Source organism: Amblyraja radiata, chromosome 38 (assembly GCF_010909765.2).
Source record: "Amblyraja radiata isolate CabotCenter1 chromosome 38, sAmbRad1.1.pri, whole genome shotgun sequence".
Taxonomy (NCBI): domain Eukaryota; kingdom Metazoa; phylum Chordata; class Chondrichthyes; order Rajiformes; family Rajidae; genus Amblyraja; species Amblyraja radiata.
Window position 1 is genome coordinate 11,830,234 of NC_045993.1, and position 13,285 is coordinate 11,843,518.

Genomic DNA, 13,285 nt, shown 5'->3' on the forward strand with positions numbered 1-13,285 from the left:
CTGGAACGACTAGGTCCTTGAATGCAGTCGAGGGGGGAGGTAAAGGGACAAGTGTTGCATCTCTTGCGGTTGCAACGGAAAGTGCCCGGGGAGGGGGTGATGCGGGAGGGAAGGGAAGAATTGACAAGGGAGTTACGGAGGGAGCGGTCTTTGCAGAGAAGGCAGACACGGGGGGAGATGGGAAGATATGGCAAGTGGTGGGGTCACGTTGGAGGTGGCGAAACTGACGGAGGACTATTTGTTGTATGTGACGGCTGGTGGGGTGAAAGGTGAAGACTTTGTCTTGTGTTTTGAATCCAAATCCGCTTCAAATTGTTGTGTTTTGATTTTGAAAAATGGTGTTGAAGCAATCTCCAATCACTGCCCTGTACTATGGCCATTCTGCTCAAACAGTCTGAAGAAGGGCCTCGACCCGATGTTGCCCAAAGATACTAGAACCGCTCTATAATCTTTGGTGTGAACAGTGAACCACCTGCTCTGCGGGGCTTACCCGAGGGGGGGGGGGGGGTGTTCACCCTGGGGGGGCGTGGCTTAATTCAGAGGGCGTGGTTTAAGGGTGCGGGGCTCCCCAGGGGGTTATCGGGGCGGGGCTTAATTCAGAGGGCGTGGTTTAAGGGGGCGGGGCTCCCCAGGGGGGTTATCGGGGCGGGGCTTAATTCCGGAGGCGTGGTTTGCGGGGGGCGGGGCTCCCCCGGGGGTTTATCGGGGCGGGGCTTAATTCCGGAGGCGTGGTTTACGGGGGGCGGGGCTCCACAGGGGGTTTATCGGGGCGGGACTTAATTCCGGAGGCGTGGTTTACGGGGGCGGGGCTTCCCTCTGAGCAGGGAAGATGGCGGCCGCGTGCCGCAGCGTTGCCGCTTCGGTCAAGGTTGTGAAGCCGTTCCTATCACGGGACCAAGGGGAGGCCAAGCGGCGGGTGCGGGAGCTGTACCGGGCCTGGTACCGCGAGGTGCCCAACACCAGTAAGGAGCAGCGGCATTAGGGTTGGTGTGGGTCCGGCTCAAGGTCGAGCAGCGGCCCGGCGACAGGCCGCGGGAAGCGGGGGCCTCGCCTGGAGCCAGCGCCGGGTAGTGGGAGAAGCCGGGGGACGAGGGTAGGATCCCAGCCTGGCGGGGTGACCAAAGTGACTGTGTTGCCGGTCTAGGGGGGAGGGGGGTGCGGGCCGGGTCGCACACAGACAGTCGCAGGATCAGCAAGCAACTGTGGAAGAATATTGTGTAGGAAGGAACTGCAGATGCTGGTCTAAACCGAAGATAGACACAAAATGCTGGAGTAACTCAGTGGGACAGGCAGAGGAATGGGTGACGTTTCGGGTCGAGACCCTTCTTCAGACTGATATGAGGCAGGTACTATACGAACATTTAAAAGACATTTGGGCAATTACATGGATAGGAAAAGTACAGAGGGATATGGGCCAAATGCGAGCAGGGTGGACTGGTGTAGATGGGGCATCTTAGTCGGCATGAGCAATTTGTGCCGATGGTCCGTTTCCGTGCTGTATGACTCTGGAAGTGGAGATAGTTTAATGGCATCTCCAACTGTGCAATTGTGTCTCATTAATTGACTGCGATTGTCCCTGGGATAGACCTAAAACCCACTACATCAGCTTTGGCGGCAGTGTTGAGCTCTTTGTGCCAGCCTGTGATTGAGGTTATGAAGCAAAATCTTATGCTTGAGGTTCTATGGGGCGATGTTGTACCTGGGGGATGAGTGCACACCTGTGTCAGGAGCGCATGGTCGAGGTGTGAGGGTCGCCTGCAACGAACAACGGGATGAATTTTATCTCCATGACCTGATTGACCCATAACCAAATCAGAAATATTGTAAATATTGTAAACCAGCATTTGCAGTTCCTTGTGTCTATTGGTTAGCATATTGAGTTACATAAAATCTAGTCTCTCAAGAAAGATAATAGAAGGTATCCAGGTTGTAGGAAGGAACTGCAGATGCTGGTTTAAACCAAAGATGGACACAAAATGCTGGAGTAACAGGCAAAATAGTCTTCAGACACATCCAGGTTGTGTTAGGTTGGGAAGAACCTTTTGTGGGGTGAACATTCTTATGGGCCTGTCCCACTTACTTGACTTTTTCGGTGACTGCCGATACCCGTCATAGTTGTTGCAGGTTGCTGAAAATTTTCAACATGTTGGAAATCCCACGACAACCAGAAAGACGCTACGACTCTTTGGGTGACTGAGGAGACGACTCACGACCATACAGGCGACACACCGGCGACATGTCGTGGGGTGAAGCATGTATGGTCGTGAGTAGTCGCCCAAAGAGTCGTACCATGTTCTGGTCGTCGCTGGATTTGAAACACGTTGAAAATTTTCGGCGAACTGTAACGACCTAGCTGTCGCCGAAAAAGTTGCGTAAGTGGAACAGGCCCATAACATTGACCAGTCAGGCCGAATGGCTCATTTCTGAGCCATCTGAGTGTGGGATAGAATCCTGTACCATTTGACCGCAGATTGATATTTCCCATCGTATCTCTACAGTACAGAAATTTAATCTGGATATCTCAGCCAAACAAGGACGTGAAAAGGTGAGGGAGATGTTCATGAAAAACGCCCACGTCACAGACCCCAGGGTTATCGACTTGCTGGTGATTAAGGTAAAGGGAAATTGTGATCAATGAAACAGCACCAAGTTTGTTTTGAGCCCACCACCACTGCTCTTAGATATTCATTCAGATCTAACTTGTTCTGGTTCAAATTAGACAAGAGCTTACTCACCTCTACTGAAAACTAATTGCAAGTTTTGCATATTCTTTTACTCTCTAAATTTATGCTTAAGGTTCAAGTAGTTAACAGAAATAGAGACAAAAGCACATGCCTTTCGTTAAAAGTACAAATGCAGTTGAATAATTAACAGAAACCAAGTATGAGGTTGATTTCTAGAATAGTAGTATTCAGAAGCAGTAAATTAAACCTTTATGAAAAATGTAGTCAAGAAGCACTTGTGGAAAGTCAAAAATCCTGTGATGTTGCTGCTGAAAGTAAGATTTTCCTTGTGCCTGTTCCTCACCATATATATTCGGTGGGCGGCGCGACTCTCGTCAGCAGCGGCCTCTGCAGTCCGTCTGTTTTATTATTTTTTGTCTCGTTTTTACGTAGTTTTTGTTATTTTTTTTGTTGGGGTATGTGTGTGGGGGGGGAGGGGATAACTTTAAAATCTTTCCCCTGCACGGGAGACCCGACCTTTTCTTTGTCGGGTCTCCGTTGTCGTTGGGGCTGCAACGTGGAGCGGCCTCCAACAGGAACGACCTGGGGTTCCAGCTGCGGAGCTACCGACTACTCACCGTCACGGGGCTGGCCGAGTCCGGAGCGGGTGGAGCTGTGGTGGACGCTGCTGCCACCCGACCTCCGGAGATTCGGAGGCTGCAACTGCGGGTTTGGCGGACGGCGGCACCGGGAGCCCGCGGGTCCCTGCTGGGTGACCGCTTTTCGGGGCTTCCGCAACGACGACTTCTCCCGCCCGAGTTGCGGGGTTGAAGATTACCTTAGCGGGGCCTTACACCATCGCCCCGCGCGGCTTGGAATGGCCGCGGGACTCTGCGAGCGCACGCCGGGGGCTCTAACACCAAGACCCGGTGTGCGACCTTGCATCACCCGGCGTGGCTTTAATGGCCGCGGGACAATCGCCATCGCCAGCCGGGGGCTTTGACTTTGACTCTGACTCTGACATGGGGGGGAGAGTGCAGTGGAGAGATAAGTTTTTTTTTGCCTTCCATCACAACGATGTGATGGATGTTTGTGTAAACTGTGTTGTGTCTCGGGTCTTTTTGTTTTGTAATGTATGGCTGCAGAAACGACATTTCGTTTGGACCTCAAGGGGTCCAAATGACAATAAATTGAATTGTATTGTGTATATATGTGACAATAAATGCAACTCAACTTGGCTTGTGGTTTATAAAAAAGGACACAAAGTACTGGAGTAACTCAGTGGGTCAGGCAGCATCTCTGGAGAACATGGATAGGTAACATTTTGGGTCTGGACCCTTCATCGGACTGGAGACGGGTCCCGAACTGAAACATCATCTCTGGAGAACATGGATAGATAATAAGACACAAAAGAGTAACTCAGCAGGAAAGGCAACATCTCTGGAGAGAAGGAATAGGTGACGTTTCAGGTTACAGCCCCAATCCAACCTCAGTCGCCGTGGCTTGGCGCCAACCTGGAGCATGCGCCCTTTTTAGGGCGGGCATCTACGGATGTCGAACCAGATGGCATCACCCTGCTGCAGCTGAATGCAGAAGGCCTAACTGGCTACAGCACCTTGAGGGCGTTACATAACTTCTGCTGCCTCAAACACAAGAAGATCGAGACCCTTCTTCAGACTCCAGAGACCTCCTTCTTCTCCAGAGATCATGCTTGACTTGCTTAGTTACTCCAGCACTTTGAGTCCTCAACTTGGCTTGTTTTGGGTTGAGGGTCCTTGAGCCTGCACCTTATCACAGACTAGGTTCTTTCCAAGCCTCTGCAACTCAAAACATGTTTGATTCCTATCTTTTCTTAGTTTAATGAAAGGTCGTCAACCTGAAATGCAAAATCAGTTTTTTCTTCTGCCTATCCGATGAAGAATTCCATCTTTTGTAACTGAACTTACAAATTACTTTTGCGTTTTCCATTCTTCTGCTTCAGGGCGGTACAGTAGTAGTTGCTGCCTTACAACGCAAGAGACCCGAGTTCGATCTTGACCATGGGTGCTGTCTGTATGGAGTTTGCACCTTCTCCCTGTGACTGCATAGGTTTTCTCCGGGTGCTCCGGTTTCCTCGCACGCTCCAAAGGTTAACTGGCTTCTGTAAATTGACCCTAGTGTGTAGGACAGTGTCAGTATACAGGATGATCGCTGGTTGGTGCCGACTCGGTGGGCTGAAGAGCCCGTTTCCACGCTGTATCTCTAAACTAAACTACAGTTACCTTTCCCTTCCGTCTTTCTCACTGCCCTGATTTCACACGCTGTTGTTTTTTTTGTTTCCAGGGTAAATTGGATCTTGAAGAAACAATCAGAGTTTGGAAACAGAAGACACACATCATGCGTTACTTTCACGAAACGGAGACTCCCCGACCCACCGATTTCCTCTCCAGATTCTATGGGGGACATGATGTGTAAATAATGAGGCTCACTGTCTGTTGTAAAATAAACATATTCCAGAATAATAAATCTGATGGCTTTATTGATCAGGTATTAAAGGGAGGTTATTTGTATCTGGAATTCATTGGCCTGTATTCTTTAGTTTAGAGGTACAGCACGGAAACAGGCCTTTTGTCCCACGCCGACCAGTGATCCCCCCACACTAACGCTACCGTACACATACTAGGGACAATTTTACATTATTGTATTAATTACAAAGTCCGGTCTGCCGGTCTCTCGGTCTACCGAAGCGGTTCCCGATCCAGGTAAGCCCCAGCCCTCCGTCGCCTTTGACCGGATGCAAAATATAGCATCTGCAGACTCACGACCCATGGCAAAAATAGAGGCGGGAAAGAACGAGAAAAAGCCCTTGGTAATAATGGGAGTTTGAGCGAGTCTGGATAAATGCACTGCCTGATCAGGAAGATTTCACGATCGGACATGGTGGGAAATAAACATGGAAATTAAGAGAATGGATGGATGGGAAAAACTACATATTAAAAAAAGGTGCAGCAAAGCACCACTGTGTTGGAGAGAATGTATCACGGTTTACAATCCGTATCCAGGCCACACAGCCTGCATTTACCCTAGGGTTGGGAGACTTGCAAACTTCAGACCACAATGTACAAATCTGTTAAATAATTTCTCAACATGCAGCTTGTGCAGAAGTAAAGCAGTTTAAAAACACGAGTTAGACACAAAATGCTGGAGTAACTCAGCGGGACAGGCAGCATCTCTGGAGAGAAGGAATGGGTGACATTTCGGAGACTGCAGTCTGAAGAAGATCTCGACCTGAAACTGCACCCGTTCCTTCTCTCCAGAGATGCTGCATGTCCCGCTGAGTAACTCCAGCATTCTGTGTCTATCTTTGAATTAAACCAGCATCTGCAGTTCCTTCCTACACATAAAAACACGATTTGTCAGGTCAGGTTCAATCACTTTTATTGTGGGTGACAGAAGCACAGTCCATCAAAACACCGGCAAATCTTTAAGCCAAAGGCAATTGAACTGGGGCTATTGACCCCACACATCGTGGACAAAACATGGAGCCAAAAAGCAAAGAGCAAGCACCTACACCTGATGTGTACACTCACTGGAGACATATTCTATCCATTCCACACCGTAGAATTTTCCAAGTGAAAGGCCAAGTGAATACAACCAGCCAACAGCACGTCCAATTTGCCTTAACATTGATCTCTCTGTATTACTGGCAGCAATGTTGGAAAGAACTGCTTATTCCCAGTGCAGGCGATTTACTGCTGAATATATTGCACTCCACTTGATGCTTCTGAAGTTTAACTCCATGTTTTTTTTAAACCACCTTCTCCCCAGACACTCTGGCATAGCAATTAAATTCCTGTGCCGTTTCAAGGAAGAAACGTTTTCCATTTTCCTATATATATACTTTCCCTGTATCATAAAAAGTGCAAGTTCCACTGTTCCAAATCATGAAAGGCTTTGTTGACGATTCCAATCTGCAGATTATAAAATTTGACCGACTATTCGAGTGTTTAATCTGACCATTCTAGAATTCATCTACCAACACACGCTGCAGGGCACATTTTGTTGGCATCAGCATGCCCCCATTTATAGAGGGACTGCAATTCAAAGGCATCCACAGCATACCTGTGCCATTCAATCCCAATTCTGAAGCAAAAGCGTCAGGATCGTTACAACGGGACATTTGTTCCGAAGTCTAGTCTGGGTTTGTTTTGTTGGAAGCAGGGAAAATCAGATTTAAAACAAACGCAATTCACACATCAGAGGCCCTTGTCTAAATAAGTGCTAATCTAACTAAAATAGGAAAAGTTTTCTTAGAAGAGTGACTAACTCTGATGACTGCTGAGTGTCCGTCCACACCCTGTAGACCCAACCCCACCCCACACACACTGTATGTGCAACACATGCAAAATATGGCCATGCTTTTGATTGTTTCCCTCTTCAGAGGAATTGTCTCTTCAGTCCGAGGGATTTGGGCAATTTACGTACAGGATTAATATGTACAGTTCATGACTCCCATGGTTTTCCAATCAAATGAGACCAACTTGTGAGCAGAAACCTGAAAGACAAGAAGAGAGAAGAGATGATACCTTTTCAGCATCTCTTTCTGCTAAACATTTATTCCCCCTCCCCCCTGCACAGTTATATCCACTGGAGAGGGGGTTGTGCACTAATACTGAACATCAAAGGGTGGTGGGTGTATGGAACAAGCTGCCAGAGGAGGTCATTGAGGCAGGGACTATTGCAAAGTATAAGAAACAATTAGACAGGTACATGGATCAGACAGGTTTGGAGGGATACGGGCCAAACGCAGGCAGGTGGGACTAGTTAGATGGGACATGTTGTTCGGTGTGGGCAAGTTGGGCCGAAGATACTCTGTATCACTCTATGACTCGATCTATAACTGCAGAATACCACTGACTGTGGGTAGTGACCAAACACAGTGATAAAATTATAACATGCATGGACATACTAACAAAAAATCTGGAAGAATGATCAAGAGATCAGGAGCAGGTTTGGAATTGGAAGCTGGTTTAACAAGAAACTGGCAACAGTTAAAAGATGTGTAAGAAAGAACTGCAGATGCTGGTTTAAATCAAAGGTAGACACAAAATGCTGGAGTAACTCAGCGGGTGTGGCAGCATCTCTGGAGAGAAGGAATGGGTGACGTTTGGGGTCGAGACCCTTCTTCAGACTTGTTCACCAATGCCACTTGGGGAGGGAGATTTGAGGTCCTTATTCAAATTGTCCTTTTTGTTACTCTATCCCCACTCTAAATAACATCACACACCCTCCAAAATGGAAAATGTTACTCTATCCCCATTGCCTGCTGACCAATGTCTCTCTCGTCCATTCAGCGCCCTCGATCATCAGTCCCACCCCCACAGTATCGCGGAAAGCGGAGATTTTATCCCCCACCAAATTTCAAAATCAGGATTACAAAACATGGGGGGGGGGGGGGGGGGGAATTGTCCTCCACCTCTCAAAACATGGAGGTAACGTGCCCCGTCCCCTGTCCCCCCCCCCCCCGGGATTTCCGCCCATGAATACAATAATACTTTATCATCTCACGTAACAAACATGCCGACCGGTTCCGTTACCCAGTGCTAATCATCATCGTCATCATCGGTTGGGACAAAGATGTCGTGCTCCTCCAGCAGCGAGGCAAAGCTCTTGCTGATCAACGTGCCCATGTACAGGAAAGGAATGACCACAATGAAGACTTTCATAAGACCGAAGGAAATCTGCAGGGAAGAAAATGAAACTTCACACGTATCCTCTTCCAATTTTTCATACTCCGTACACAACAGCATAGCCTATCTATCCCTGTCCCACAGAATGGCCACACAATATGCAGGTGTCAGCCAAGGCTCGGGTGGCAGTTCTCTGACTGGAGTGGGGACTCTCCCTCCCAGGGGTGCAGGCTTTCACTCCACCGGCTTGAAGGGGGTGAAAGACAAAATGCTGGAAATATGCTTTGGTTTATTATTGTTGTCCATTTACCAAGATAGAGTGAAAACCTTTTGTTTGCATGCTTTTCCAATCAAATCAGACAATAATTATAGACACCTTACGTTATATTCTTGAAAAGCTGTGCGCACTTGTTTTACAAAAGACCATTGGTATATTCACACAGCCTCCCCTTGCACTGTTACACCAAGGCCCAACATAAACTCGAGGAACAGTACACATTGTTAACCTTACAGCAATCTTTAGGATGTGGGCAGAAACCTGAGCACCCAGGGAAAAACCACAGCGTCGTAAGGAGAAATGTGCAAACTCCACACAGGTAACACCACAAGTCAGAATCCAACCTGGGTCACTGGAGCTGTAGGGTAGCAAAACTTACCCACCTCCTTTCTCTTGGAGGAAGGAAGGAAGGAAGGAAGGAAGGAAGGAAGGAAGGAAGGAAGGAAGGAAGGAAGGAAGGAAGAAGGAACTGCAGATGCTGGCTTAAACCAAAGATAGACACAAAAATCTGGAGTAACTCAGTCTGGAATGACTGTCTGGAAGGATCTCGACCAAATCGTCACCCATTCCTTCTCTCCAGAAGTGCTGCCTGTCCTGCTGAGTTACTCCAGCTTTTTGTGTCTACCTCCTTTCTCTTTATCCTTCCTCAATCAATGTTGAAAGTCCCCCATACTAACACTTTATGAATCATGCACTGTATATCATAAATATGCTTCTCAAGATGATCACGCCCCTTTTGCTTCTCAACTCTAACCAGATCGTTTCTGTTCTTTTCCCTTGAGGACATCCTCTCTATCCAACACTACAACATAGAAACATAGAAAATAGGTGCAGGAGGAGGCCATTTGGCCCTTCGAGCCAGCACCATCATTCATTGTGATCATGGCCGATCGTCCCAAATCAATAACCCGTGCCTGCCTTCGCCCCACATCCCTTGATTACACTAGTCCCTAGAGCTCTATCTCTCTTAAATCTATCCAGTGATTTGGTCTCCACTGCCCTCTATGACAGGAAAGTCCACAAATTCACAACTCTCTGGGTGAAAAAGTTTTTTCTCACCTCCGTCTTAAATGGCCTCCCCTTTATTCTAAGACTGTGGTTCTGGTTCTGGACTCGCCCAAAATTGGGAACATTTTTCCTGCATCTAGCTTGTCCAGTCCTTTTATAATTGTATATGTTTCTATAAGTTCCCCCTCATCCTTCTAAACTCCAGTGAATACAAGCCTAGTCTTTTCAATCTTTCCTCATATGACAGTCCTACCATCCCAGGGATCAATCTCGGGAACCTACGCTGCACTGCCTCAATCACAAGGATGTCCTTCCTCAAATTAGGAGACCAAAATTGTACACAATACTCCAGATGTGCTTACCAGAGCCCTATACAACTGCAGAAGAACCTCTTTACTCCTATACTGAAACATCTTCCACTATCAGTATTGCCATCTCCTTTTTTCCTTCCTTAATTTTTCTGAAAGCATTGAATTTATAAACACCAATCACTCAGATCCAACTATTTTTAAGCCACATTTGTTACTTCCACCATCTTTAGTAAGCCAAGTTTTAATGCTAATGGATGAGCAACCTATGTCCACCAGTAATTAACAATGAATTTCCGTCTTAGAGTGACTAAGAATATTTTCAGAGGCTAAATAAGGAATTAAAAAACGAATTGAAATTATAGTAATATCCACTTCCCTTGATTAACCATGGTTAAAAAATATTCATCAGGAACAGAGTTTAGGTCAATATATCAGAGTCGTTAGGAGAAACAGATAAGAAGATTAAAAAAACCCTCCAGATGCTGGAAATCTGAAATTAAAATAAAACTGGAATTTCCAGCTTTAAAAATAATGTGATTTTAGATAGAAGCAAAAAACCAAGTGCTGGAGGAAGTGGTAGGTCAAGTTGTTTCTATGGAGAGAACAAACCGTTTTCATTTTGGACATCATCTGTCCATTTTCCCCCCACAGGTGCTGCCTGATCCGCTATCTTTCTCCAGCACTTTGTTTTACCCTCAAGACTCCGGCATTTGCAGTGTCTTGTGTCTCAGGTAGGAAACTGGAGAACAGGCCAAGGTCAAGCAGCCAAGATCTCACTGGTCTTAGGAGGTAAATAGCTGAATACTGGAATAAAAAGAGAACTATGCTAAAATCACTTAGTAGGACAGGTAGCATCTGTGACAGGGGAACCTGTTAAACATATTGGGGTCGAAGACCTTTCATCAGGCAGCCGAGTGTTTCAAATTTTATTTCAGGATTTCAGCATCTGCAAACCTTCAACTTGCAGTCCGTACCCGCCCACCTAGCTGGTGATTGGCCAAAGGACATGACAATCATGGCTCGCCGCTCGCTGATTGGCGCAGCGCGCCGGAAGCGATCCATTTCCGGTCAACACCCTCCCCTCCCAAGACGCGACGTTACCTTTTCAGGTTTGGGTAAAATGGACCCCGCTTTCGTCACGAACATGTTCCGGACCGAGTCGAGCTGCCTCCCAGGCTTTCTCTGGGGATTCAGGAAGCCTCGAACCACCCCAACCTGCAGGGTGTTCCTGAGTCCAAGCAGAGATCGCCCAAGCGCCGCCATGTTTGTAGAAGGAGGGAGGAAGCTGCCCGCCGCTGACGTCAGGGCACTCCTGACCTTTGGCCGGGTCCCCATGGCAACCGGTTGCTATGGCGCCAGGATCAACACAGCAACCACTGTACTCATGTTCATGTAATTGGAGCAGAATTAGGCCATTCGGCCCATCAAGTCTACCCCGCCATTCATAGTAAAATAGAAACATAGAAAATAGGTGCAGGAGGAGGCCATTCGGCCCTTCGAGCCAGCACCGCCATTCAATGTGATCATGGCTGATCGTCCCCAATCAATAACCCGTGCCTGCCTTCTCCCCATATCCCTTGACTCCACTAGCCCCTAGAGCTCTATCTAACTCTCTCTTAAATCCATCCAGTGATTTGGCCTCCACTGCCGTCTATGGCAGGGAATTCCACAAATTCACAACTCTCTGGGTGAAAAAGTATTTTCTCACCTCAGTCTTAAATGGCCTCCCCTTTATTCTAAGACTGTGGCCCCTGATTCAATTGTGGCTGTTCAATCTTTCCCTCTCAACTCCATTCCCCTACCTTCTTCCCATAACCCCTGACACCCATACTAATCAAGAATCTCTCAGTCTCCGCCTATAAAATATCCATTAACCTGGCCTTGACAGCTGTCTGTGGCAATGAATTCCACTGATTCACCACACTCTGACTAAAGAAACCCCTCCTCCTTCTAATCTTTCCTTAATTATGGTTTAATAACGACAAAAACTGACATTTTGGAAAAATACATCGATACCAACGCTTAAAATGTGGATTTCAAGCATGTTGGAAACTTACATCTTGAAGAAATGCGATTCCTCCTAACAGACAAAGTAGACCAATTCCTAAGGATTTGGTCTCCATTTGTTGACTTCTTACAAGCATATGGTGCAACACAAACTTAGAAGTGATCGGTTTCAGGACTGGGTGAATGGTGGTCAAGAATAACAAATAGCTATCTCCCCTTATTCTTCTGCTTTCTACCTCTTCTTCTTTTCTCTTAATTCTCTTTCCTTTCTCATTTTCTTTTTCTCACTTTCTGATATCACACACTTCTCTATTTATTTTCTATTCTCTTTCTATCTGTTTTTTATTGTTTAAATAAAAATAAATAAATAAGAAGCTGTACATGAACTGTAGCATGTCAATATATACCAGGTATCTATGGTATCATATTATTGTACTTACTTCTAATTAAAAAAAAAGAAAAAAGAAAAAAAAAAGAAACCCCACCTCATCTTTCCAAAGCTGCGTTCTTTTATTCTGAATCAATGGCCTCTGGTCCTAGACTCTTCTACTAGTGTAAACATCCTCTCCACATTCACAGAGGGTCATGGCTGATCCTTCACCGTAACTGCACATTTCTATGCCCTTAATTCCAACAATATCTAAACACTGTGTTGATAAATTTCAATGAGCCCCCACCCATCCTTCTAAACTCTAGTGAATAGAGACGCAGCACCATCAAACTGTCATCATATGTTAAGCCACTCATTCCTGAGATCATTCTCGTAAATCTGACCATCTCCAGCCCCAGCACTTGGAGCCGAAATTTAGGGCTGAAATCTGGGGCCGAATTTACTCACAATACTCCAAATGCGGTCTGACCAGTGTCTTATAAAGCTTCAGCATTACCTCCCTAGGCCCTAGGGATGCATTGCACGTGGTCGGTGGGGGGGGGGGGGCGGTGGTCAGGGTGCCAGTGTGGGGTCGTGGTCCGGGGAGGGGTGTATCGCCCCAGCACGGGGTCGGGGTCGGGGGGGGGGGTGAATCACCGGGGTCGGGGTCTGGTGCAGCGCGGTCTGTGACTCTGGGTGGGTGGAGGGACCAGACTGTCCCCAACTCTGCTGCAGCTGACGGGGACGTTACCGGCTTTTCGTCCACGTGTGTGCGCTACCGACCCACAGCCCGTGATAGTGCGGTCGCACAGAGGGGAGACAGGGCGGAGGGCGGCCGTGGCCGGACAATGCTGACCAAGGGGGCTGTCCCGAGGGATGCGCTCCTTCGGCCGCTTCCACCCCGGTGCTCGGGTTCAGAGCAAAGATACTAGAGCATTTGGTTCAGAGCGCTCAGTCACCCTCCACAATTATTTACAGCG

General features: G+C 47.3%; 2 protein-coding genes across 3 annotated transcripts; one reads left to right on the plus strand and one right to left on the minus strand.

Moving 5' to 3' along the window:
• The first annotated feature begins 774 nt into the window (after window positions 1-774).
• On the plus strand, window positions 775-5,168 carry ndufa6 (NADH:ubiquinone oxidoreductase subunit A6). Its single transcript, XM_033013369.1, has 3 exons — window positions 775-962; window positions 2,499-2,614; window positions 4,986-5,168. Exons 1-3 carry the CDS (start codon window positions 830-832, stop codon window positions 5,115-5,117), a joined length of 381 nt encoding a protein of 126 aa, XP_032869260.1. The 5' UTR covers window positions 775-829; the 3' UTR covers window positions 5,118-5,168.
• Window positions 5,169-6,063: 895 nt separating this feature from the next.
• smdt1 (single-pass membrane protein with aspartate rich tail 1) lies at window positions 6,064-11,230 on the minus strand. Of its 2 annotated transcripts, none has more exons than XM_033013371.1 (3): window positions 11,030-11,230; window positions 8,211-8,383; window positions 6,064-7,197 (listed from the first exon to the last, which is right to left on the minus strand). In XM_033013371.1, the coding sequence occupies exons 1-2, from the start codon at window positions 11,189-11,191 to the stop codon at window positions 8,246-8,248; spliced, it is 300 nt and encodes a 99-aa protein (XP_032869262.1). In that variant the 5' UTR covers window positions 11,192-11,230; the 3' UTR covers window positions 6,064-7,197; window positions 8,211-8,245. The 2 variants fall into 2 exon arrangements, with proteins under 2 accessions (XP_032869262.1, XP_032869261.1); XM_033013370.1 differs by having other exon boundaries at window positions 8,240-8,383; window positions 11,030-11,229.
• Between the last annotated feature and the right edge of the window lie 2,055 nt (window positions 11,231-13,285).